The sequence below is a fragment of the Aspergillus ibericus genome (assembly GCF_003184845.1).
Source record: "Aspergillus ibericus CBS 121593 unplaced genomic scaffold BO80scaffold_8, whole genome shotgun sequence".
NCBI lineage: Eukaryota > Fungi > Ascomycota > Eurotiomycetes > Eurotiales > Aspergillaceae > Aspergillus > Aspergillus ibericus.
The window spans coordinates 251,930-275,197 of record NW_020292106.1 but is presented as its reverse complement, the minus strand read 5'-3'; the positions used below and the strand labels follow the sequence as shown (position 1 = coordinate 275,197).

The window sequence follows — 23,268 nt, the reverse complement described above, 5'->3', positions numbered from 1 at the left end:
AGTGAGCCCGCGCCGGTGCTCACATAAATAAATACCCTTCTATCCCCAGGATGAGGACATCTGCACATTTGCAATACAGAGCTCGAGACTTCAGCCATGGCTAGACAATGGCTCTTGACAGGCCAGGAAGGCTTCGAGACATCCCTCCAGTATCAACAGGACATCAACATACCATCAGCTCACGACTTGACCCCCAATGAGCTCCTGGTCCGGATGTACGCTGCGAGTCTCAACTATCGTGACTTGATGATTGCCAGCCCTGCGGTATGCCTCAAGACCCGGATATGCTCCGTGTGCTGATGTGTTGCAGAATTTCAATGGGAGAATTACTCCCCCACTGGTTCCCGCCTGCGATGGCGCTGGCTTGGTAGAGGCCGTTGGATTAGCCGTGAAGGAATTCTGCTCCGGAGACCGAGTGGTCACACACCTTGCTCCTAAAAAAGTGGAAGTCTCCGGCGACGACGCGCCCCTTGGCCTCGTCGATACTGCTCCCGCTCTCGGTCAAGGACTCCATGGCACGCTGCGATCCCATGGCGTCTTCTCTGAATATGCCCTCGTCCATGCCCCAAAATCGTTGGAATGGCTCCCGGCAGCCACTCTGACTTGCACTTGGACCACCGCATGGAACGCCCTCTTCGGATTGAAAGGCAAGGAAGCGGGCCCTGGCTCGTGGGTGCTCGTCCAAGGTACCGGCGGGGCTAGCATCGCTACTCTTTAGCTTGCTGTCGCAGCAGGCGCTACAGTTATCGTGACCACCTCGACCGAAGAGAAAGCCGCTCGTCTCAAAGCGCTGGGCGCGACTCATGTGATTTCGTACCGGAACAGCCCAACCTGGGGCGAGGAGGCTCGCCGACTCACTCCTAATGGACGCGGCTTTGATTTCGTCATCGACGTTGGGGGCAATCAAACGCTACCACAGTCTCTGGCGGCGGTGCGGGTCGATGGGATTGTGCTGGTTGTGGGAATGCTCGGCGAAGATGCTGCGTCGGTGCCGATGTATGACGCTTTGATGCATACCTGTATTGTCCGTGGTCTGTTGGCAGGTAGTCGCAGCCAGTTCCGAGAGGTTATCCGCTTCATTGATGAGAAGGGGATTGTACCTGCGATGGATGAGGTGGTGTTTGAGCTGGCGGAGGCAAAGAGCGCGTATCGACGGTTAGAGGAGAAGCGGCATTTTGCGAAGGTTGTAATTCAGCTTGGCCCTTCTTGTGTATGACTTATATCGTTGCAACGGTACTCGAGAGTTCATCGTATCATATCGTTATCAAGCTGAACCATACATACTAAAGTGGTAGAAGTATACAACACGGCGGACCAACCAAGACCCCGCCGCACCCCCACCATGATCATCTCCAAAAAGTTCCGCGCAGCTGAGCTTTTGCCCCTCCATCCTAACCCTCTTCCTACACAATCATAACCCACTCAAAGAACTACCAGTCATATACACATATACCCACAAATACCACACTACATCATACCAACAAACCACCCCAAAATGACCACCTACACCCCCCAACCCCTCTACGGTGGCGCCATAAAAGGCCTCATCCCCGAGAACTGGATCGACGCAAGGTACTCTCCTCCCTTCCCCACCCCCTTCTCTCTACCCAACTAGCAACTAACCAAGCTAAAAAAAAAAAAAAAAACAACAATAGTACCCTCCGCCAAATCCCCGACCACCAAGAACTCTACCTCTCGCCCACGACCCTCTCGACCCTGATCTACGAAATCAACGAATACGTCCCTACCAACACAAGTCTTGAGACTCTAACCCAATATCCACACCTGCTTCCGTCTACGCAGCAACCTTCCCAAACCCCAGAGGAAGAAAAGGAATTCCTCGACCGCGCGGCGGTCATTTACCACCTCCTTGATCTGCTGGATGAAGGCGATGACCTAGCTATCCTTGCTCCACCGACGAGAGTCACCCTGGGGGGAAGGGGCATGGAGGGGAGGGGGAGGGGGTATATGGGGTGTGTGGAGTTTAGGTCTAAGTCTAGGAATGGGCAGGGGATTGGAACTAAGTGCTGGTTTTTGGTGGTGAGGTTGGAGGAGCAGGGAAGTGATCTGGTGGTTTGGGGGAATGTACCTGGGGGAGAGTTGGAGGGGGAGGGGTTGAGGGCGGAAGAGGGGGTTATGGAGGGGTTGGTAGGGGGGTTGGTGCGGGAGTTGGAGGTTGTGGAGTGGGATTTGTTTGGGTAGTGTTTCTTTGGATTAGGGTGTTATATGGGTGGGTTGCTTTGTTGATAGGTAACTGTTGGGAGGCGATGTTTGATATGATACCATGCATGCATGCTTACTTATTTGTTTGAGTGATGGAAGTGAGTTATGTGATTGAATATTATGTAGATGATATCCTAATATGTATGGTGTGCTGCACTACTGTTAGATACAAACCAGCACAGAATGGGAACAGCAGGAAATATGACTAGGCATTTACTACTTACTACTACTGGAATAATCTACAGTCAGACCCGATTGAACATCAATATACAGTCATCCTATTTACAACATCCAATGAGCAATCTAGCTGTACAATACCAGCCAAAATAGAATCAACAGAAATAAGCAGTCGCTAAATTCAACATCAATCATAAATTATCCATCCACAGGCCATCCCATCAATACCCAGTCAGATCAATCGTCTTCTGTTCCGCCTCCTTCATCACTCGGGCCACCTCGTTCACGAGCCCAGCCGTGGGCTTGAATGGCGTCGCCTTCTTCAGCGGTGAAACGTTCCTCGGTTTGGGCTTGATCTGCTGTAAACGACCTCGGCATGCTCCGCAGCGAGCCTTCTGCGTGTCGAGGCTTTTGGAGTGTCGCCCATAGTCATAACTGCAATCGACACAGCGCCATACGTACTTGTAGTCGATCTCATAGGTATGTCGGCTGGTGATTTCGATATGTTGGCCGTAAATGGGATGGTCCTTCAGTGCCTTCTCAACCTTGTGGGCCCAGTTGTAGAAGCTCTTTCCGTGGGGGTTATTCGTCACCCCCGATATCATGTAGTTGGCCAGATGACAGAACTCGTGGGCTAGGGTTTTGATAACCCGGTCTTCGGCGTCGATGATCTGCGACGAGAGCTCGATCATGGCACAATGTTTCCCCGGCTCGACTTTTCCATAGTGCCAAGTTGCCCGTCCGGCAGTTGTTCGGAAAGTCTTCCAGATAATTGGCACACCACCTGTCGCCTCCGTAAGCCGGTGGATCTGACCTCCGGTCACGGTGTCGTCAAGAACCTTGAGAAACTCTTCGGCCATGGCGTGTCTCTTCTCGAGGAATTCCTGCTTGCGCGCTTTTTCAGCTTTTCTCTTGTCCGCCTCCGCTTTTCGCAGCGCCGTCTTGCTGGGGGTCTTGGTAGCCGTCTTAGTAGGTGTCTTGGTAGGCGTCTTGGTGGCTTTGGGCACGATCTCCGTGTCGGTGGCCTCGGAACCCAACTCTTCTATCTTGACCGTGTACCTTTTCTTCTTCACGGCCTTGAGCATGATGTCCGTGTCGAGGGGCTCAGCTTCCGACTCGTCGAAATCCTGCAGCAGATCTATCTTGCGCGGAGAGTACTGATCGACCCAATTGTTTGTCGTCTCTTGGCTCCAGAATGCGTCAACGCTTTCCCGATGTGGTGTCGGCGGTATATGGACCTTGAACTTCGTTGGGGATCGGAGAGAGCGTTTCGAAGGACTAGATGGGGGAGTTTCCAACGGTTCACCCTTGCTGGTTTGTGGCTTCTTCGTCGGAGAATCAGTTGGCTCGATATCCCTGTGGATGTCAGTATGATATATCCTTAGGCTATTCCCTCTACTCACCCATCAGGGCATTGTTCCCGCTGACCGAGTTCTCCATTGTCCAGCCTCAGGTCATTCAGCTTCTCCAATACTTCCAGCTCATTTTGAAACAGTTTCTTAGGCTTTGGATCTAATTTGGGGACTTCCCGTGTCATAGTTGCCGGTAGAGACGGTTCCAGATGGAGACTTTCCTTGTCAGAATGATCCTGATGCGTAGGCTCTGTTTCTGCATTAGGGCGTCTTCCTCTCATCAGTCTCCTTTTAGTCCTGGGCGGAGAAGGCGTTGGTTGTTTCTCTTCTTCTTCGAATGTTTCACCATCCGATGTCTCATGGTAGCTGACATCTTCATTGTCACTGACAATGAAATCGTCCATGGAGTCAAAGCCATTCTCACTCTCGTTGTCATCATCGGACTCCGACTCCGGTTGCAGAGATCCCCAGTATCTGGTCCTCGACCTGCCTCTCGGTGGTATTTGTCGGGCTATGCTCCGCGCAGGGGATCGATTCGAAGCATTCGACGAATTCCTCGAGAGAGACGACCCCTCATCTTCCTGCTCCTCCCCATCGATGGGATCATTTTCCTTGTCATAATTATAACCCACCGACTTGCGCGGTGGCCTGTTGCGCGGTTGCTGCGACAATGGAAGCAACAAAGAATTGACCTGCGAGAGCTTCAAAGGGTCCGTTGTTCGGTCTTCGGTCGACAAAGAGCGAGACGACGAGAAGCTGCTGTCTTCGGTTTCACTCAGTCCATCGCTTTCGGAAAAGATATCGAATGTTCCACTGGAAACCGTGCCGGCCCTTTGTGATCTATTCTTCGCCGGCAAAGGTCTTTCAATTGCTGCGGTTGTAGAGGTCCTGTTCTTTGACCATGTCTTGTCGATGGCGGCCCATTGTTCCTTTTCTGCCTTGTCCTTCTGAGTAGACGGTGCCTGGTATCTGTCTCTGTCCTCGCGCTTGATCGTCGCAGTTCGATTGAGTCGGTTCTGGGGAGGTGTTCGGCGCTCCTGTAGCTTGGCTGGCTTGACGGGACTGGCGGGGTTGAGGCGGGCCATGTTGTCGGCGGTCCCTCCACCTCTGCGGCAGGTGATGTGAGTTGTCAAAATGCACCTGCCAGAGTGCCGGTGTCGGGTCGATTTATCTGCAGGATGCTAGAGTGTATGTACTGTACCTGCGTGCGAGCAGCTGAGAAGTATTGATAGACGGTGAGAGACATGGTTGGCACGGCAACGGCTGGTACCACAGGAACGGGCATTGGGGTACTTTGGGTTTGAGGTTCCATGGCGTCGAACTACGGTCGGTATGAACATGCTATTGGCATTGTCTATCTATCTCTCTCTGTCTCCCGGAGGGTAGGTACATGAGAGATTCAGGATAGAAATACAATCTGCAAAAATATAAAAAGAAGTTACTAGGCCCGAGCCGCGGATCGAACGCGGGACCTCTCGCAGATATGCTTGGGTTTGTAGGCGAATGCCATCCCTAAGCGAGAATCATACCACTAGACCACCCGGGCTTGTTATATGTTTCGCTTACTGGTTTTTAATCTATTAGCCTAATTTTCTTGACTTGAATGATGACGCACCTAGCACTTCTAGGTTCTGCTCTCTGGTTGTCCCAGCAGGGCCCAATCCCAAATATTTGAATACTGTGTTCCTCATGTTCCTTTGGCTGCTGTGCTTATTTATATCTTCACCAACCCTAGTTCGTCATCATGTTGTCGCGACATATCGCGGCTTAAGCATAAGCGTTGTTATGTATATTCACCCCCCTCCGCTACCCAAGTTTGTAGATAATTGTGGACCAAGGTGAAACCAATCATCCACGATCATGCTGATAGAGTCAGAATTGCATATAAAGTGAAAGAGCCCAGAGTCCCATGGGTATGAATACGAGCGCACCATAGCGTATCTGAGCGGCGACTATATATCCTAACGGATACCCACATAGTTTCTAGGAACAGAGCACTTCCACACCAATAGATCAGCATGAAAGGCCTCGACCATAATAATTGAGATGCATAGGATAATGCTGGAGACGCAGAAACAACCCATTCCACCGAGTCTTCCATGATCAGGGCCCAGACACTCATTGAATCCGAGTGACGTTAGATCTGAATGCTAAGACATGGGCAAAAGCCTATCTATACAGTTGCAGGCGCATCTTGGATTACCAAGCCTGCGTAGATGCCTCCCAGGACCATCTTTAGATAAATTAAAACTAATCTTATACCAATGTTTTTTTAAAAGAGAATCACCAGTTTCTCTTATATTTACTCATTCTGGATAAATTTCATCACAACGATTAAAACAATCACCTATAAAAGGGAGGACCGATAGAAGAAAACAAAGACGTCGGAAACTCTCATACTTGCAGAAAACCAGACATACAATCCACTACATAGCCCACGAGACAATAGTGCACATGTATCATCATCAATACCTGGATCAAATATAATTAGACTATGTGCATAGATATCGCTTTCCATGAATGCATGGAAGAGCACACACACTGAAACTAAGAACAAGCACATATACCTAGAGCACGGAGCGCCAATTGCCGGGTATAAGTGGAAAAAAGGAGATAGTTCAAGGGCAGTAGCCAAATGCGAACACATGTAGTATAGGCCCAGAGTCTATAATGGGACGTCATGTCAATAATGCCGTGCCCATTGCCGTAGGCAGACGCGAAATATCAAGTTACTGGTCAGATGGTTTCGAGCTTGTTAAGAAGACCGAAGGGCAAAACAACTGTTCCGCACAATTGATTGCAACCGGGTTATAGAGCAGCCAAGTATCTATAGATCCTAAGGATATCCCAACCATGAGAACGAGTCGCCCTCAGGGCAAAGGACACTATGAATGCTACAGTATAAAGCAGATGATAGGCTTGCCTAGATATACCCAATCATGCACATTACAGGCACAAACTGAGGACAAAGATACGCTCTCTGCAAGCCAGATGTAATACGACAGCCCCTGGATCAGTCAGTAGAGCGTCATGACAAAAGCTCCGAAGCTCAGGCATTCGCTGGGACCAGAGAGCAACTGGCACCATCACTGTCATTGTGACTGAACGCCAATGCAGCAATCGCCACTCGAAGGGTAACCCAGCCGACCACCACCTGATGGCATGTACAACATTGCAGAGCTCACGATGCCAGAGACATAATGACCTCATGTAGCATTCGAGGGGTATCAAAGCAAGCTCAACCAAGACCGTACGTGCACATGCACACAAGCCAGGTCACACCATGATCATCGAGTCCGAGACAGAGTGCCTGTAGCCTTGTACAGTCCAACGAGAAGCAAGCTCAGCGTGTGATCAAGTCTCGGGATGAGTGTTGCCTCCACTGTGCAACCAACACATATGCATATATCCCACAGGGCCACAACGGCCGCAAGTCAACTGCCGAATGCGGAGACGAGCTATACTCAGCCTGCCTAAAGCATCGGCACCGGTCGTATGCTTCAATGTAAGGTTGCCATTAAAGTTTTAACTTGCCGCACTCTGGATCCGATGTTGCCTCGAGACATGCCGATCTCGAGTTTCAAGGCAAAGGACCCCCGAGAAGCATGACATCGAATATTGATGTGGCGAGGTTACTCGTAACTGAGACCGTCGGTGGCAGGAAGTGAAGCCCAACCCCTTCCCCCCATGTAGTTGACGGTGAAGTATGATGATCCCTCCCTTTCCGTCCACAGAACGGCTCCAGGCCCAGATACATTCACTATTGGGGAAGCCGAGCTTGGACGGAGAGACGCCTAGACTTCCCCCTGTCGAGCCCCTCGTCTTCGCAGTACTCCGTACTGTAGATATAGATAGACCGCGGCAGCAAATGGACTTGATAGGAGGCCATTAGTGCCTGGTGCGGGCATTAATAATATCCATCATGGGCGGGCAGTCATGCGGTGTACGTCGGAACAAAAGATACCATTTTACCAAGTAACAAAATCCGTTGGTGGGCTAGTGGTTATACTGTAAGACGGAGGACTGGACGATGATTGGCACAATAAGGAGGAAGATAATGGGGGAGCCGGGGTTCTAGGTCGGGCGAGATGGAACCTGAAACCCCCCTTTTTTTTCGAGCGGTTCCACGTCTCCGACCAGGCCGGCCCATTCAATCCGTCGACCTTGGCCGGCGTCAAGGAATCGCCACCCGTTGGCTTTTGTCGGCCTGCGTCCCCCGATTGGCCGTCGCCTGCATCCCAGCCCCCATGCATCCCACCGCCACCTCTGTTTACGGATTGGCCCATCGACGCCCCGATGAAACCTGTAAGTTGGCCCGATCCTGATGGGTGTGCATGTTGCTGGCAGCACTTCAAAGTTCAGCAGTTCAAGCAGTCTGCTAAGCTGGAAATGGTCTCCTCGTCTAGATTACAGTACCATGCCTCGTCTGTGCGATACCAGTACTCCATACACACTTGATTACAGAGCAGAGAAGCCAAAAGAAGTTTACAATCGAGTAATTCTTCAATAATTCCTGCTGAATGCTTGTGAGCTGACTGAGACATCAATGCATATACACTTATACTTAGAACAAAACATATGATCATGAGGGGCGGATAAGACACCAGGTTCCCGGACGCCTGCAAGGGCAGGAGTTGATATCCAGTAGAAGCCGTTCTAGGTTTCTCGGCGTTTTATGATTGGGGCAGCGTCAGATCCCGTCTGAAAGTACCGAATACTTAGATACCGCAAAGTAGTTCTACTGACCTCTGACGGTCGGATCATCTGTGTTTGAAGGCATGACCTCATCGAAGTAAATCTCTATCTAAATCATTAAATCTCTAAATCTCTGAATCGCGATTTATCCACATCCAAGACCAACCCGGGGAACCACAGAAGAAGAATGAGACATTCAGATTCAGAAATCAGCTACCGGGGGGCGCGGTGGCTGGAACCACGGCTACGGGTTTGCTTGCCTCGATCTCGATACACTGATTATCATATTTTTGGAAACCTTCTTTGGTGCGGCTTGCATCAATCAGTCAACCGAATAGGCCATGTCATGGCGGAAAAATTCTTAGGAACAAGGTCTTTCTTGCGTACGACTCTTAATGCAACGGTGTCTATCTATGTCATCCACTACGCACCTCTTCAGCACGTACGCTGTAGGATGCACAACCTCACGTTCAGCCATCTCCTTACCTACGGCCCGGTACCCTTCTAGAATCTCTTGGTGCGCATAGAACCAGTACCCACGGAGTACTGCCTTCCTAGCGATGAGCGTAAATGTGTTGAGGTGAAGTGGTCGGATGCTAAGCACCTAGTGTGTATCCAGTATCCACCGGGTTTTCCAGCCTTCAACGCGGAAGGCTGGGAAGGCAGACCACATTGTCCGTCGATCATTTAGCCTGATTATCTGCTATGGCTTTCGGGAGTCCAAGATAACCTTAGTTTGCCAATCAGCATCCAGGATTTATCGGGTTCTTCAAGGAACAAAAGAAGGCACCGAAGAAAAGCAAGAAAAAAGCCACTGCGACCAAGGCTGAAAGTTGGGTCTAATCGTGGTGGGGGGTTCGCTTGCCTCGAACACTCAACCTTAGTGGTTTGATGCTTACATTATCTTGGAACGGGTCACTTGCTTATGTGGTGTCAACGCATGTTTGCTGCATTACGGAGCCCATGCGAGTAAGGTGGCTGACAGGTAACAGTGTAAATTTCACTTCGGACCCATGAATTCAATACGCCGTATCAACAACAAGGATGACAGGATGTCGAGGTACGGAGTTTTGAACAGCCATTGATATCACCATCCCCTTGTGAATGATATTTAAACATAGTACGGATTATCATACTATAAGTTGGGAGTATCTGGCGATCTTCAGGATTCACCTTCCAGAGTTCTAGCCCATCGTAGGATTCCTCCAGCTCAGGGAACCGACATAAACACCACCACCTCAATCGACATCCTCAACATGATGAATAGCTGCCCGTGGCTGGGATAGTAGGTATGTGGTGAGTTCTCATTGTCATTTGCGCCCAGGAATGAAAACAGACCCATGCAGTATTATCTACCCCATACTCTACATTCCTTTGCGGGTTACTGCGAATGGACAGGTAGCCTTTAAACAAACCTTGAATGAACATCTATCCATCTCACTGACCCCCAAGACCTCGATTGCCACCCCGATGGGGAGCCACAGTGTCATGCATCGATTCGTCCCGCTCCCTGTTGCTTTATAAAGTTTGATCTGCCCCTCTATGTACCCGTTTTCATCCACTGTCTTGAGGTGGTTGTGTGAACCGCGCTTATCCACCGGGAGGGGGGGTCAATAATCGTATCTCATTTGATATACTCTGTACCCAGTCCTTCAGGGCGATTACCCGCCAATGTGAGATAGCCGCGGAGTATGAACTATTGGTGGTGGCAAGGAGTAGGATATAAATGGAAAATGTAAAAATGGAAATGTTACCTACCTTAATCAGCGATGGTACGAAGTAGTGACCCAGTATGAGAATACGTCCGTACATCTTCGCTTCGTGGCAAATCGGCTTGCGCTTCACATTTGTTTCTCAACTACGGCTTACGTACTATTGAATGACTATAAAGCTGGCCCTGGGTAAACGACGCAATGGGATTCAGCAGCGCAAGCCTACAAGGTCGATTCTGAATGGAACCGCAGCGTGGAGTACCTGAGCTCATCCGATAATCCCTGTCTTTGATATTGTAAGACCGTTGCATGGCCCAGCCTCTATCTTCCAGCCAATAAGGCTGATATGGACATCACGGACGGAGCAGGAACACGGCCCCAGATGATTATGCTTACAGTGTACACATCGGGTAGGGCTACCGCGGGTGTCGGATTTTGGATCAGGAACGAAGTAAATCCAGGAGTAGTTGTTGAACCAAAGATCCTCGAAGGAGGAGGGGCTCAATGACAGAAACCATAATAAACACACTCAAGAGGGAAACCTCTGGCCAGAAATTGCATAGCGACGCATTTTTACCTTGCCACCACTATGTCTGCCTGGCAGTCATTGAGAGACAGTCTTCAGGCTTCAGGAATGAGGAACATTATCCCTGCATGCCGGCCGGAAGCAACATAAACAGGACCTTGTAAATTGCGGTAAAGGCGATACTTTCTCAGTACGATACCGTCTGGGTACGGTATCGTTGCGCCATCTTCATTACCTGTGGGTGGGTCGGGCTTCAGGGGCCGTCTTGATTCCCGTGGATTCCGCGACCAACACCGTCTGGGCCATGCTGTGGCCGCCGGAAACGCGCCGCTCAACCTTCTCCTAGAGCCTCGAGCTGTCACTGTTTCCCTAAACGAAGAAAAAAGGAAAGGATGTGCCCCCTAATAGTGGGTAGCCTATGCCACCAACTAGTCCGGAGGATCTGGGTATGATATATTGATGATGGGGAACGACAAAAGGGTGAGGGGAGATTGCAAACAGGAGGTAGATACGTAGATTTCCACGTACGAGCGACTCCAGCTGGTGGCCATTATCCATGGTATCTGAGGCACCTCGAATCCTTGACACCACATCTGGTAGGCCAGTCTGGTAGGCAGCATGAGCCACCTCTCACCGGAGCAGACCAATCATAGAAGACCCTGCCAAGTAATCCGCACCTGCGACCGACTCTCAAAGAATCTTAGTGGTGAGGGCTGAGGCGTCGGGGGGGTGGTGTGTGGTGTGGACTGGACGACCTGGACGGCGAAGTGGGTAACGATACGCGCGTTTGGTACTGCGTGCGGTAATACGTAACCCCGCCTGTGCAGGTGGGATGGGAAGTGAATCGGGGGTCACTGGGAGCGCTGATAGGCTGGCTGGGCCCGGCTGCTTACCATATTTACAGTTTCCCGGGCCCTTTTAGGAGTGCTGGGTATCGCATACAGGTACGGACTGGCGCGCAGGTAAATTAGCAGATCCAGATCCCAAAATAACCACCGGCCCCCCCTTCCCAGGTACTAGGAGTAGCGCTGGTACTATCTTCCCTGCTTGGGTGGGCAATCAATTCCCTTTTCACCACTACCGTCCAACTCAAGCCTCCTCCTCCCTCCCCGTCCGTCTCTTAGTTCCTTCCTTCTTTCGTTCTTTGGATCTTCGACCTCTTTTTCTTTGGATTTCCGTTCGCTCTTTTTTTTTTACCCTTCGTACCGCATCACCTTCTGCACCACTAGCGACCCTCCTCCCTTCCTTCTTTCTTGCTTTCGTTTGAGGAAAGAAGAGGGAGGTTCTTCTTGGCTGAGACAGGTTCGGCCTGCGGCAGTTGGGACGCTTTTCATTCGCCCCCCTAGTCGTGTTTTGTTCTTTACTTTGCTTCACCCTTCCATTCGTTTATCCAACGACCTCAAGTGACGACCAACCGGCCCCGCCCTCGAGTCGAACAACCGACAAAAGCAGACGAACGTTTCGATTGAGAGTTTGATTAGGTGACACCGTTGAACAGCCCCGGGACTGGTGCCTACAGAGGAAGAAACGCTGTGCCAAAAGTCCAATTTCGACGCGTCCATACCTCGACATATCCATTGCGCCAAAACTGCCATCGGCTGATGCTTCTATCACTGGAATCGGATCAGAGTAATTTTTAATGGGCCACTGTTGATGTAAGTTGCAGGTCCCTGCATACCAATGAGTCTCCCCCCTAGTCACGCAATCCAGAGGCTCATGATTCAGAGAAGAAGCTGTTTAAAGGTTCGGTGATTGTGGTTATCCAAGATGTCAGGCTACCCAGCAGGGCATTACGATGAAGGCTACGGCCATCAGGAGCATGGCGATTCGTACTACCAGGACGAACATGGCCAGGCTTATTACGATAATAACGAATACGGTGACAGCTATTACGATAGAGGGTATGTCTTCCCTAATGTACCAACGAGGCCATGGTTGATTGACAATCATGAAGTGACAGCAATTATTACAATGGAGAAGGGGGTCACGGGTATAGCCAGGAAGGTGGCTACTACGATGCCGGTCACCAGGATGAATACTACGGTGACCAGTACTATGACCAAGGAAATGGTGGAAACCGGGGAAGACGCCAAGGCGATTCAGAGGAGGATTCGGAGACCTTTAGTGATTTCACCATGAAGTCGGAAACCGCGCGAGCCGCTGATATGGATTATTACGGTCGCGGGGACGAACGTTACAATAGCTATGCCGACAGTCAGTACGCTGGTCGTGGATACAACGGCTACCGGCCGCCATCTTCGCAAGTCTCCTATGGCGCCAACCGATCTTCTGGAGCCTCCACTCCAGTATACGGCATGGACTACGGAAATGCTCTCCCCGGTGGGCAGCGCTCTCGCGAGCCGTACCCGGCGTGGGCATCGGATGGCCAAGTCCCTGTCTCCAAGGAGGAAATTGAAGATATCTTCATCGACCTGGTGAACAAATTCGGTTTCCAGAGGGACAGCATGCGCAACATGTATGACCATCTTATGACACAGCTGGACTCCCGAGCCTCCAGAATGACGCCCAACCAAGCCCTTTTGTCCTTGCACGCGGACTACATCGGTGGTGATAATGCCAACTACCGCCGTTGGTACTTTGCCGCTCACCTCGACTTGGACGATGCCGTGGGATTCGCCAACATGAAGCTGGGCAAAGCGGACCGCAAGACCAGGAAAGCCCGCGCGGCGGCTAAGGCGGCAGCACAACAGAACCCCGAGAACGTCGAGGAGAATCTTGAGGCTTTGGAAGGCGATAACAGCCTGGAAGCCGCTGTGTACAGGTGGAAGACTCGTATGAACCGCATGTCTCCGCATGATCGAGTCCGCCAATTGGCCCTGTACATGCTGTGTTGGGGTGAGGCCAATCAAGTTCGCTACATGCCCGAGGTCATTTGTTTCATCTTCAAGTGCGCGGACGATTTCTACACTTCTCCCGAGTGTCAGAGCCGCGTGGAGCCAGTGGAGGAATTTACCTACCTGAACGAGATCATCACCCCTCTGTACCAGTACTGCCGTGACCAGGGGTATGAAATCTCGGATGGAAAGTACGTCCGCCGCGAGCGTGATCACGACAAGATCATCGGATACGATGATATGAACCAACTTTTCTGGTACCCGGAGGGTATCGAACGCATCGCGCTGGAGGACAAGACCCGCTTGGTTGACGTTCCCCCGGCTGAGAGGTGGACTAAGTTGAAGGACGTCGACTGGAAGAAGGCTTTCTTCAAGACATACCGAGAGACGCGTTCATGGTTCCACATGATCACCAACTTCAACCGTATCTGGGTTATTCACCTTGGTGCCTTCTGGTTTTTCACTGCTTACAACGCCCCTACTCTCTATGTCCACAACTACCAGCAGCAACTTGACAACCACCCGGCCGGTTCCAAGTACTGGTCTGCTGTCGGTTTTGGTGGTGCCCTCGTCAGTTTCATCCAAATATGTGCTACGCTCTGTGAGTGGATGTATGTTCCTCGCCGGTGGGCGGGTGCTCAGCATCTCAGCAAGCGTCTCTTGTTCCTTATCGTGGTGTTCATCGTCAATCTTGCCCCCGGTGTGATCGTCTTCGGGTTCTCGAGCAGTCTGACTGAGACCATCTGCCTCATTATCGGTATCATTCACTTCTTCATTGCCCTGTTCACGTTCTTCTTCTTCTCTGTCATGCCCCTTGGAGGCTTGTTTGGCAGTTACTTGAAGAAGCATGGCCGCCAGTACGTGGCCAGCCAGACCTTTACGGCGAGTTACCCTCGCCTGCATGGCAACGATATGTGGATGTCCTATGGTCTCTGGATCTGTGTTTTCGGTGCGAAGCTGGTCGAATCTTACTTCTTCCTGACTCTGTCCCTGAAGGATCCCATGCGTATTCTCTCGCCGATGCGGATCCACCAGTGTGCTGGTGTCACGTACATCCCGAACGTTCTCTGCCACGTCCAGCCCCAGATTTTGCTGGGTCTGATGATGTTCATGGACTTGACGCTCTTCTTCCTGGATAGTTATCTGTGGTACGTCATTTGCAACACCATCTTTTCGGTGGCTCGGTCTTTCTACTTGGGTGTGTCGATTTGGTCGCCCTGGAGAAACATCTTCTCTCGTCTTCCGAAGCGTATCTACTCGAAGGTCCTCGCCACAACCGACATGGAGATCAAGTACAAGCCCAAGGTCCTCATCTCGCAGGTTTGGAACGCCATCATTATCTCCATGTACCGTGAGCATCTGCTGGCGATCGATCACGTTCAGAAGTTGCTCTACCACCAGGTTCCTTCGGAACAGGAGGGCAAGCGTACTCTTCGTGCTCCTACCTTCTTCGTTTCCCAGGAAGATCAGTCTTTCAAGACCGAGTTCTTCCCTGCTGGAAGTGAGGCTGAGCGTCGTATTTCTTTCTTCGCCCAGTCTGTTGCCACTCCCATGCCTGAGCCCCTCCCGGTTGACAACATGCCCACCTTCACCGTCCTCATCCCTCACTACAGTGAGAAGATTCTTCTCTCGCTGCGTGAAATTATCCGTGAAGATGAGCCTTACTCCCGTGTCACTCTCCTGGAATACTTGAAGCAGCTTCACCCCCACGAGTGGGATTGCTTCGTCAAGGATACCAAGATTCTGGCTGACGAGACCTCGCAATTCAACGGCGAAACCGAGAAGAACGAGAAGGATGCACAGAAGAGCAAGATCGACGACCTTCCCTTCTACTGCATCGGTTTCAAGTCTGCTGCCCCCGAATATACCCTGCGTACCCGTATCTGGTCCTCCCTCCGGTCTCAGACCCTATACAGAACGATCTCTGGTTTCATGAACTACAGCCGGGCTATCAAGCTTCTTTACCGCGTGGAAAACCCAGAAGTCGTTCAGATGTTCGGTGGTAACTCTGAGAAGCTCGAACGGGAACTGGAGAGAATGGCGCGCCGCAAATTCAAGATCTGCGTGTCCATGCAGCGTTATGCCAAGTTCAACAAGGAGGAGCGTGAAAACACCGAGTTTCTCCTGCGTGCCTACCCTGACCTTCAGATCGCTTACCTTGACGAGGAACCGCCAACCGAAGAGGGTGAGGAGCCTCGCCTGTACTCTTCCTTGATCGATGGTCACTGTGAGCTTCTCGACAACGGAATGCGCAAGCCGAAATTCAGAATCCAGCTCTCCGGAAACCCTATTCTGGGTGACGGAAAGTCCGACAACCAGAACCATTCGATCATCTTCTACCGCGGTGAATACATCCAGGTCATTGACGCTAACCAGGACAACTACCTGGAAGAGTGCCTGAAGATCCGTAGCGTCCTCGCCGAGTTCGAGGAGCTGACAACCGACAATGTCTCCCCCTACACACCCGGTATTGCGTCCGATGCGCTCCCCCCCGTCGCCATTCTCGGTGCTCGTGAATACATTTTCTCCGAGAATGTTGGTGTTCTTGGTGACGTTGCTGCCAGTAAGGAACAGACATTCGGTACTTTGTTCGCTCGAACTCTTGCCCAGATTGGCGGGAAGCTGCACTATGGTCACCCTGATTTCCTGAACGGTATCTTCATGACTACGCGTGGTGGTATCTCCAAGGCTCAGAAGGGTCTGCATCTGAACGAAGATATCTACGCCGGTATGACCGCCTTGTGCCGTGGTGGACGCATTAAGCACTGCGAATACTTCCAGTGTGGTAAGGGTCGTGATTTGGGTTTCGGTTCCATTCTGAACTTCACCACCAAGATCGGTACTGGTATGGGTGAGCAGATGCTGTCCAGAGAATACTACTATCTCGGGACACAGCTGCCTCTCGATCGCTTCCTGTCCTTCTACTATGCTCACCCTGGTTTCCATCTTAACAACATGTTCATTATGCTGTCTGTGCAGATGTTCATGATTGTCTTGATCAACCTCGGTGCCTTGAAGCATGAGACTATTACCTGCCGCTACAACTCGAACTTGCCCATCACTGACCCGCTCCGCCCTACATACTGTGCCGATCTTACGCCGATTATCAACTGGGTCAACCGCTGTGTCATCTCCATCTTCATCGTCTTCTTCATCTCCTTCGTTCCTTTGGCTGTCCAGGAATTGACTGAGAGAGGTCTCTGGCGCATGGCTACCCGTTTGGCCAAGCACTTCGGCTCCTTCTCCTTCATGTTCGAAGTGTTCGTCTGTCAGATCTATGCCAACGCTGTCCACCAGAACCTTTCCTTCGGTGGTGCTCGTTACATTGGTACTGGACGTGGTTTTGCGACGGCTCGTATTCCATTCGGCGTCCTCTATTCCCGTTTCGCTGGACCTTCCATCTATGCCGGTGCTCGCTCCCTGCTCATGCTTCTCTTCGCGACATCCACCGTCTGGACGGCGGCTCTGATCTGGTTCTGGGTCTCATTGCTCGCTCTTTGCATCTCCCCCTTCCTCTTCAACCCGCACCAGTTTGCCTGGCACGACTTCTTCATTGACTACCGCGATTACATCAGATGGCTCTCTCGTGGTAACTCGCGCTCCCACGCTTCCTCCTGGATCGCCTTCTGCCGCTTGTCCCGTACTCGTCTCACTGGTTACAAGCGGAAGCTTCTCGGTGTTCCGTCCGAGAAGGGGTCTGGTGATGTTCCTAGAGCCCGGTTTACCAACATCTTCGTCAGTGAAATCGTCGTCCCTCTGATTCAAGTTGCTGTGAGTCTGGTTCCTTACCTCTACATCAACTCGAGAACCGGTATCTCCAACGACAACGCTCGCGCTTCGAACGCCGTCGTTCGGATTGCCATTGTCGCTTTTGGACCTATCGCCATCAACGCCGGTGTTTCCATGATGTTCTTTGCCATGGCTTGCTGTATGGGACCTATCTTCAGCATGTGCTGCAAGAAATTCGGTGCCGTCCTCGCCGCCATTGCACACGCTATTGCGGTCATCATTTTGCTTGTTATCTTCGAAGTCATGTTCTTCCTTGAGAGCTGGTCGTGGCCCCGTATGGTCCTCGGAATGATTGCTGCAGCTGCCATCCAACGGTTCATCTACAAGCTCATCATCTCCCTTGCTCTGACCAGAGAATTCAAGCATGATCAGTCCAACATCGCGTGGTGGACCGGAAAATGGTACAGCATGGGCTGGCACACGCTTTCTCAGCCTGGCAGAGAGTTCTTGTGTAAGATTACGGAGCTGGGATACTTCTCTGGTGACTTTGTCCTGGGACATCTCCTGCTCTTCATCATGCTGCCCGCTCTCTGCATGCCTTACGTTGACAAGTTCCACTCGGTTATTCTTTTCTGGCTGCGGCCGAGGTAAGTTCAGCCCCCACTATCTGGCTTGACCGTGGCTTCTTTGCTAATGTTAAATTAGTCGCCAAATCCGCCCTCCGATCTACTCTCTGAAGCAGTCCAAACTCCGCAAGAGAAGAGTTGTTCGTTTTGCGATCTTGTACTTTACCATGCTGGTTCTGTTCCTCATCCTTCTCATTGCACCCCTGGTTGCTCGTGACGAAGGTATCACCTTCACGAGCAAAATCCCGATGAACCTCCTGCAGCCTCTGGATACGGACAACAACGACACCATTTCCAGTTACACTGGTAATGGTCTTCCAGTCGGTTACTCCGCTTGGACCCCGTCTGCAGCGTCTGCATCTTCTTAAGAGGTTAATCTTGTCCCAAATTGTTTTTCGATACATTGTACTTGTCTTTCTTTTTTTTTTTTTTTTTTCGGAAATGGAACGTGGAAACGAGCTGTATAAAGTAACCAGCGTCTTGAAGCCGCTGCCGAGTCTCATACATTTGCCTATTTTTTCTCGTTTCCTCATACTTTTCTTCTTGAATGAAACTCTGCGTGTATGCTCCTTCAGTTGCCAACATTAATGGGTTCAATTTCTTCCAACTGTTCTGTATCGGTGTTTGCCAGTCCTTTATGTACGGTCATTAGACTTGCCAGCTTTTCTTGTATCGCCCCATTGCATCCGCCTGCCATCATTTCCTTGTCTGTTTTCTAGAAGGCTGCTTTGCCTGTAGTCCTCCCGTTGACTTAATTCAAAGTACCTTGAGAGCTTATCTGCAGATCCCGATGCCATCCTTCCGGCGTCCACCAGCTGTTAATCGACCACTGCCTGAATAGCAATTCGTAATCCTACAATCAATTCACTGTAGGAGTCCTCCGTATTCTGTACTTAGTCTCAATTAGAGGCAGCCTGCAAGGAGCCAGCCCCAGTCACGTGCCGGGGCCGCGCCCATCCCGGAAGTTGGACTTGCCGTGTCGCTTCGATCCTCCGGTCATGCCGCTGCCTTCCCTCGTCCTGCCTTGTACTGATTGATGCTATTGATTCGAGCATAGAGTGCCCTTTCTTTATTGCCTCCAGGTTCTTGCGCCACGAGCGCTGAGTCGATTTCTTCTTCAATCATGGATATCCAGGAGACTCAGCGTCTCCTTTCGGAGCACCTCCATGAGCTCGCAGACCTGTTCCACCGTCTCCCCGGTTCAGCGATTTTTCTTCGTTATGTCAAGTCTAGCTACCAAAATGACCCTATCCGATCGGCTGTCGAACTCTTTCTTTTCCTGTTTGCAGTCCGCTACCTGCTTGCCCCGAAGTATTCGACCAAACCCGGCGTGGTCCAACTTTCCGAGGATGAGGTGGATGATCTGGTGGATGAGTGGACACCAGAGCCGCTGGTGGGAAAGCCAACTCCTTTGGAAGCGATGGAGGTTGACAAGCGAACGGTGATCGTTGGGTATGTCTTGTTGCGATCTGTCCCCCTTCCAGAATGCGTGCTAATTATTGGTGCCTGTAGCCCCGTCGGACCCAAGTCCAAGTTGAGTAACGGTCGGACGGTTACCAATCTCGGTTCCTACAACTATTACAACTTCAACACGAACGAGTCCCTCAAGGAAAAAGCGATTCAGACTCTTCGTAACTACGGTGTCGGTCCTTGTGGCCCCCGCGGTTTCTATGGTACTCAGGATGTCCATATGAAGACCGAGGCCGATGTCGCCTCTTTCCTCGGTACCGCATCCTGCATTATCTATGCGCAGGCATTTTCGACGATCTCCAGTGTCATTCCTGCGTTTTCGAAGCGTGGCGATATCATTGTTGCGGATAAGGGTGTGAGCTTTGCTATTCGCAAGGGTATCCAGATCTCCCGGAGCATCGTCCGTTGGTACGAGCATAATGATATGGAAGACTTGGAGAGAGTCCTTGCGAAGGTTACCAAGGAACAAGCGAGGAAACCACTGACCAGACGGTTCATTATCACGGAGGGCCTGTTTGAATCCTATGGTGACATGGTTGACTTGCCCAAGATTGTACGTGCCTTCTCCTATTCATCCTACTTAGGTGGCATATACTAACTGGCTTTGAAGATTGAGCTCAAGCTCAAGTACAAGTTCCGGTTGATCCTCGACGAAACTTGGTCTTTCGGCGTCCTCGGCCGGACTGGCCGTGGTGTGACTGAGCACCAGAATGTTGATGCGGCGGAGGTTGACATGATTGTGGGCTCGCTGGCCGGCCCACTGATTGCCGGAGGAGGCTTTTGCGCTGGCTCGGAGGAGATCGTCCACCACCAGCGTATCTCCGCTGCTGCATACACTTTCTCTGCGGCTCTCCCCGCCCTTTTGTCGACGACTGCTAGTGCTACGATCAACCTTCTTCAGAACGGCCCTGAAACCGTGGCACAGTTGCGGGAGCATACCAAGGCTATGTGGGCTCAGCTGGATCCTCGTAGTGATTGGGTCTACTGTACCAGTGCCCCCGAGAACCCCATGATGATTCTGGTCCTCAAACCTGAGGCGGTGGCTGCGAAGAAGCTGTCCCTTGACGACCAGCAATTCCTGCTGCAAGATATAGTCGATGAGGTAAATACCTGCACAACGAAATTTGGATCTTTGTACCATCAAAACTGACCGTTGGTTCAGTGTCTCGCAAACGGTGTTCTCATCAGCCGCTTGAAGACTCTCCAGGATAACTTCGAGCCGAAGCAGATTGTCCCGCCTGCCTTGAAGGTTTGCGTGACAATCGGCTTGACGAGAAAGGAGATCGAAAAAGCGGGAACGACCATCCGCCACGCGATTACGAAAGTTCTCAGCAAGAGGAAGTAAAAACCCTTTTCCCTTTCCCATTGCCTTTCATACACTCTTCGGCCCTGTACAGGAAAGTGGCCATGAACATTAATGCTCCAATGATACGCCTGTTGCTCCTATTTTAATCTGTTGAACCCCTTCCCTTCCATCGGTGATATAACACACCTTCCTACACACTTTCTTGTATAACACATTGCACTGTGGACTGGTGCGGCCCAAATACTTCCTTTAGAGGGGCAATATGGGGTGGTCGAGGCCTCATGCCTTCATTATTATCCTGCAGATATTTTTATTTGCCCAATTCAGCCGTGATGCCTTCGCGCGACGGGCAAAGTGGACATTATTAGACGTTACATTTCTTTAATATTAGTTGGTGTTTTTGTTCAATTGGTCTCCGTGGCGCGCGCTGTGCCCTAACCCTTGTCCGCGAAGGAAGGGATATACAGGGGTCTGCTTCTTTGGCAGGTTCGAGTCAAGACAGGGCAAAATATGGGTCCCCGTCAAAGCACTAAGGGGTCACTATTCACTCCCCGGCTAGCTTATCGAGTCGGTGTCTTCTGAACCTATGTGGCGAACGGTTTAGTTGGGCCGTGGCGCATTCCCGAAACCAAGGGATCTGCCCAGGTATGAGATTAAACATTCCACTGAGTCCTAATCCATTGGAAAACATCGTTGTCTAGAAGCAGGATAGCGGCACTCCCTTGACTTCACAAATACTGGCGCAGAATGAAGGGCAGGGCCCCTTCACTATGCACATCAACACGGCGGTGTCGCAGCAGGAACGAAACACTAGGGGAGGCATATCAACGGGTTGGAAGTCCAGCAGAGCAGATTTCAACCATCTTGTCTGTTACAGCTTTGCCTGATTGATCCTTGCTGGCAGTCTTTCTCGCTAGTGACAGTGCCCTTGTCTTTGTGTCAGGTGCAGTATCGAGAAGTCTGCATTTTACCAGCAATGAAGCGCCTCATGCACCTTCTTGCTGCTCTGCTGCTTAGCTTCGCTGTTAATGCACTTCCTCATGGTATGACTGCAGCAAGGATGTAATAGTGTCTGACCCTTGACTGACTGAGTGAAAAGATGCAGACAATCATGCAGAGAAGCGCGACCTTGCTACTTTGAGTGATGCAGAAGCTGGAAACGTGATCGTTTGGGTAGACCAGGATGGGCATGTTCTTGACAATGATTTAGTGGACAATACTTTGGCCCCAACTGCAACTGGAAACGATGTGAGTGTCAGACAGGATGCCGCCGGGTTGGAATTCAGCTGACATCAAGTAGTCGCCTACAGAACTTCCACCTCTGTTACCGGTTCTCGACGACGAGGTGCCCTCCCTACTCTCTCCCGCCCTCCCGGTTCCTGAGCCGAGCAACAATCTGCAAACCGGCAATGATCGTCGCTTTGGCATTTCATACTCTCCGTATAACGATGATGGCACCTGCAAGACCCAAGACCAGGTTAACAAAGACTTGGACAAGCTCACACAATATGCGTTTGTACGAATATACGGCATAGACTGTGACCAGACGAAGAAGGTGACCACGGCAGCCCGGCAACGCAATTTGAAAGTTTTCGCCGGCGTCTTCGACCTACAGAACTTCCCCGCCAGTCTTGACTATATCACCGGGGCCGCTGCCGGCGACTGGTCTGTCTTCCACACAATCACAATCGGCAACGAACTGGTTAACAAGGGCCAGAATTCGGTTGCCGATGTGATCAATGCGGTGAATACCGCACGTAAAAAGCTCCGTGCTGCAGGCTACAAAGGCTCCGTGGTGACTGTTGATACCTTTTCAGTGATGCTACAACACCCCGAGCTTTGCGTGGTATCCGATTACTGCGCCGCCAATTGCCATGCTTTCTTCGACGCGAACAACACTCCTGACCAAGCCGGTCAGTATGTTAAGAATCAAGCCACACAGATCTCTAAAGCTGCCCGTGGCAAGAAAACACTCATCACTGAGTCTGGATGGCCACATGCTGGCCAGGCCAATGGCAAGGCGGTGCCGTCGCCGGAGAACCAGCAAAAGGCTCTTGCGAGTCTAAAACAGACTTTCTCCGGGTCGGATCAACTGGTTCTCTTCACAGCCTTTGACGATCTGTGGAAGCAAGACTCCAGCGGTACCTACGGAGCGGAGAAATACTGGGGCATCGATAAACACTGACTGCTTAGGGACTAGCATTGTTCCACTGTAGATCTGGGTGGGCGATCTAATTCGATTCTGACATCCCATACATAGACATGCTTGATCGCGCCGGCCGTGATCGTGTCTTGGATCATGTCCTCCACATGTTTCTATTAGATTTGTTCTGTCAATATGCCCGAGACATGCGAATATGTTGGTATCCAGTCCAGCAGCCACGACAGCTTGCGCATATGCCAGTACTCCGTACTCTACAATCAAACACAGCGGCCGTTATACTTTGAGTATTTCCCACTCTGTACATACATACACAGATACACATCTGTGTTGCAATAACTACAATACAAATTACTAGCCCCCTAACCCACAATTTTAGCGCCCTCCCGTTCCACGATCTTGTAAATTACTCCCCCCAGCCGTCGTCGTCATCACA

At 51.1% G+C, this 23,268-nt stretch overlaps 6 protein-coding genes and 1 non-coding gene across 7 annotated transcripts; 5 read left to right on the top strand and 2 right to left on the bottom strand.

Moving 5' to 3' along the window:
• Nucleotides 1-17: 17 nt before the first annotated feature.
• On the top strand, nt 18-1,216 carry BO80DRAFT_462446 (zinc-dependent alcohol dehydrogenase family protein; the record flags this gene model as incomplete). Its single annotated transcript, XM_025722514.1, has 3 exons — nt 18-264; nt 311-686; nt 735-1,216. Exons 1-3 carry the CDS (start codon nt 97-99, stop codon nt 1,214-1,216), a joined length of 1,026 nt encoding a protein of 341 aa, XP_025578086.1. The 5' UTR covers nt 18-96.
• A 156-nt stretch (nt 1,217-1,372) lies between these two features.
• Nucleotides 1,373-2,448, top strand: mog1 (Ran GTPase-binding protein MOG1). The gene is made up of 3 exons (XM_025714819.1): nt 1,373-1,572; nt 1,656-2,099; nt 2,170-2,448. Exons 1-3 carry the CDS (start codon nt 1,496-1,498, stop codon nt 2,216-2,218), a joined length of 570 nt encoding a protein of 189 aa, XP_025578085.1. The 5' UTR covers nt 1,373-1,495; the 3' UTR covers nt 2,219-2,448.
• A 22-nt stretch (nt 2,449-2,470) lies between these two features.
• BO80DRAFT_500073 (uncharacterized protein) lies at nt 2,471-4,930 on the bottom strand. Its single transcript, XM_025724214.1, has 2 exons — nt 3,804-4,930; nt 2,471-3,756 (listed from the first exon to the last, which is right to left on the bottom strand). Exons 1-2 carry the CDS (start codon nt 4,835-4,837, stop codon nt 2,622-2,624), a joined length of 2,169 nt encoding a protein of 722 aa, XP_025578084.1. The 5' UTR covers nt 4,838-4,930; the 3' UTR covers nt 2,471-2,621.
• Nucleotides 4,931-5,196: 266 nt separating this feature from the next.
• On the bottom strand, nt 5,197-5,298 carry BO80DRAFT_t76. The gene has a single exon. It is a non-coding gene; the product is annotated as a tRNA-Pro (tRNA).
• Nucleotides 5,299-12,165: 6,867 nt separating this feature from the next.
• On the top strand, nt 12,166-18,397 carry BO80DRAFT_269579 (1,3-beta-glucan synthase component GLS2). Its single transcript, XM_025714818.1, has 4 exons — nt 12,166-12,340; nt 12,416-12,586; nt 12,640-17,916; nt 17,975-18,397. The coding sequence occupies exons 2-4, from the start codon at nt 12,453-12,455 to the stop codon at nt 18,261-18,263; spliced, it is 5,700 nt and encodes a 1,899-aa protein (XP_025578083.1). The 5' UTR covers nt 12,166-12,340; nt 12,416-12,452; the 3' UTR covers nt 18,264-18,397.
• A 621-nt stretch (nt 18,398-19,018) lies between these two features.
• Nucleotides 19,019-20,710, top strand: lcbA (serine C-palmitoyltransferase subunit lcbA; the record flags this gene model as incomplete). The annotated part of the gene is made up of 4 exons (XM_025721262.1): nt 19,019-19,347; nt 19,408-19,918; nt 19,976-20,467; nt 20,528-20,710. 4 exons carry the CDS (start codon nt 19,019-19,021, stop codon nt 20,708-20,710), a joined length of 1,515 nt encoding a protein of 504 aa, XP_025578082.1.
• A 937-nt stretch (nt 20,711-21,647) lies between these two features.
• scw4 (putative cell wall glucanase (Scw4)) lies at nt 21,648-22,856 on the top strand (the record flags this gene model as incomplete). Its single annotated transcript, XM_025721261.1, has 3 exons — nt 21,648-21,714; nt 21,771-21,919; nt 21,972-22,856. 3 exons carry the CDS (start codon nt 21,648-21,650, stop codon nt 22,854-22,856), a joined length of 1,101 nt encoding a protein of 366 aa, XP_025578081.1.
• Nucleotides 22,857-23,268: the final 412 nt, after the last annotated feature.

Bases quoted from the DNA above. Each gene is read 5' to 3' on its own strand.
- mog1 (XM_025714819.1), top strand. From the start codon at position 1,496: ATGACCACCTACACCCCCCAACCCCTCTACGGTGGCGCCATAAAAGGC. The intron at 1,573-1,655 runs GTACTCTCCTCC...AAACAACAATAG, and splicing joins GAGAACTGGATCGACGCAAG to TACCCTCCGCCAAATCCCCG. The intron at 2,100-2,169 runs GTTGGAGGGGGA...TTGGTGCGGGAG, and splicing joins GGGAATGTACCTGGGGGAGA to TTGGAGGTTGTGGAGTGGGA.
- BO80DRAFT_269579 (XM_025714818.1), top strand. From the start codon at position 12,453: ATGTCAGGCTACCCAGCAGGGCATTACGATGAAGGCTACGGCCATCAG. The intron at 12,587-12,639 runs GTATGTCTTCCC...ACAATCATGAAG, and splicing joins GACAGCTATTACGATAGAGG to TGACAGCAATTATTACAATG. The intron at 17,917-17,974 runs GTAAGTTCAGCC...ATGTTAAATTAG, and splicing joins CTTTTCTGGCTGCGGCCGAG to TCGCCAAATCCGCCCTCCGA.
- BO80DRAFT_500073 (XM_025724214.1), bottom strand. From the start codon at position 4,837: ATGGCCCGCCTCAACCCCGCCAGTCCCGTCAAGCCAGCCAAGCTACAG. The intron at 3,757-3,803 runs GTGAGTAGAGGG...TGACATCCACAG, and splicing joins CGGGAACAATGCCCTGATGG to GGATATCGAGCCAACTGATT.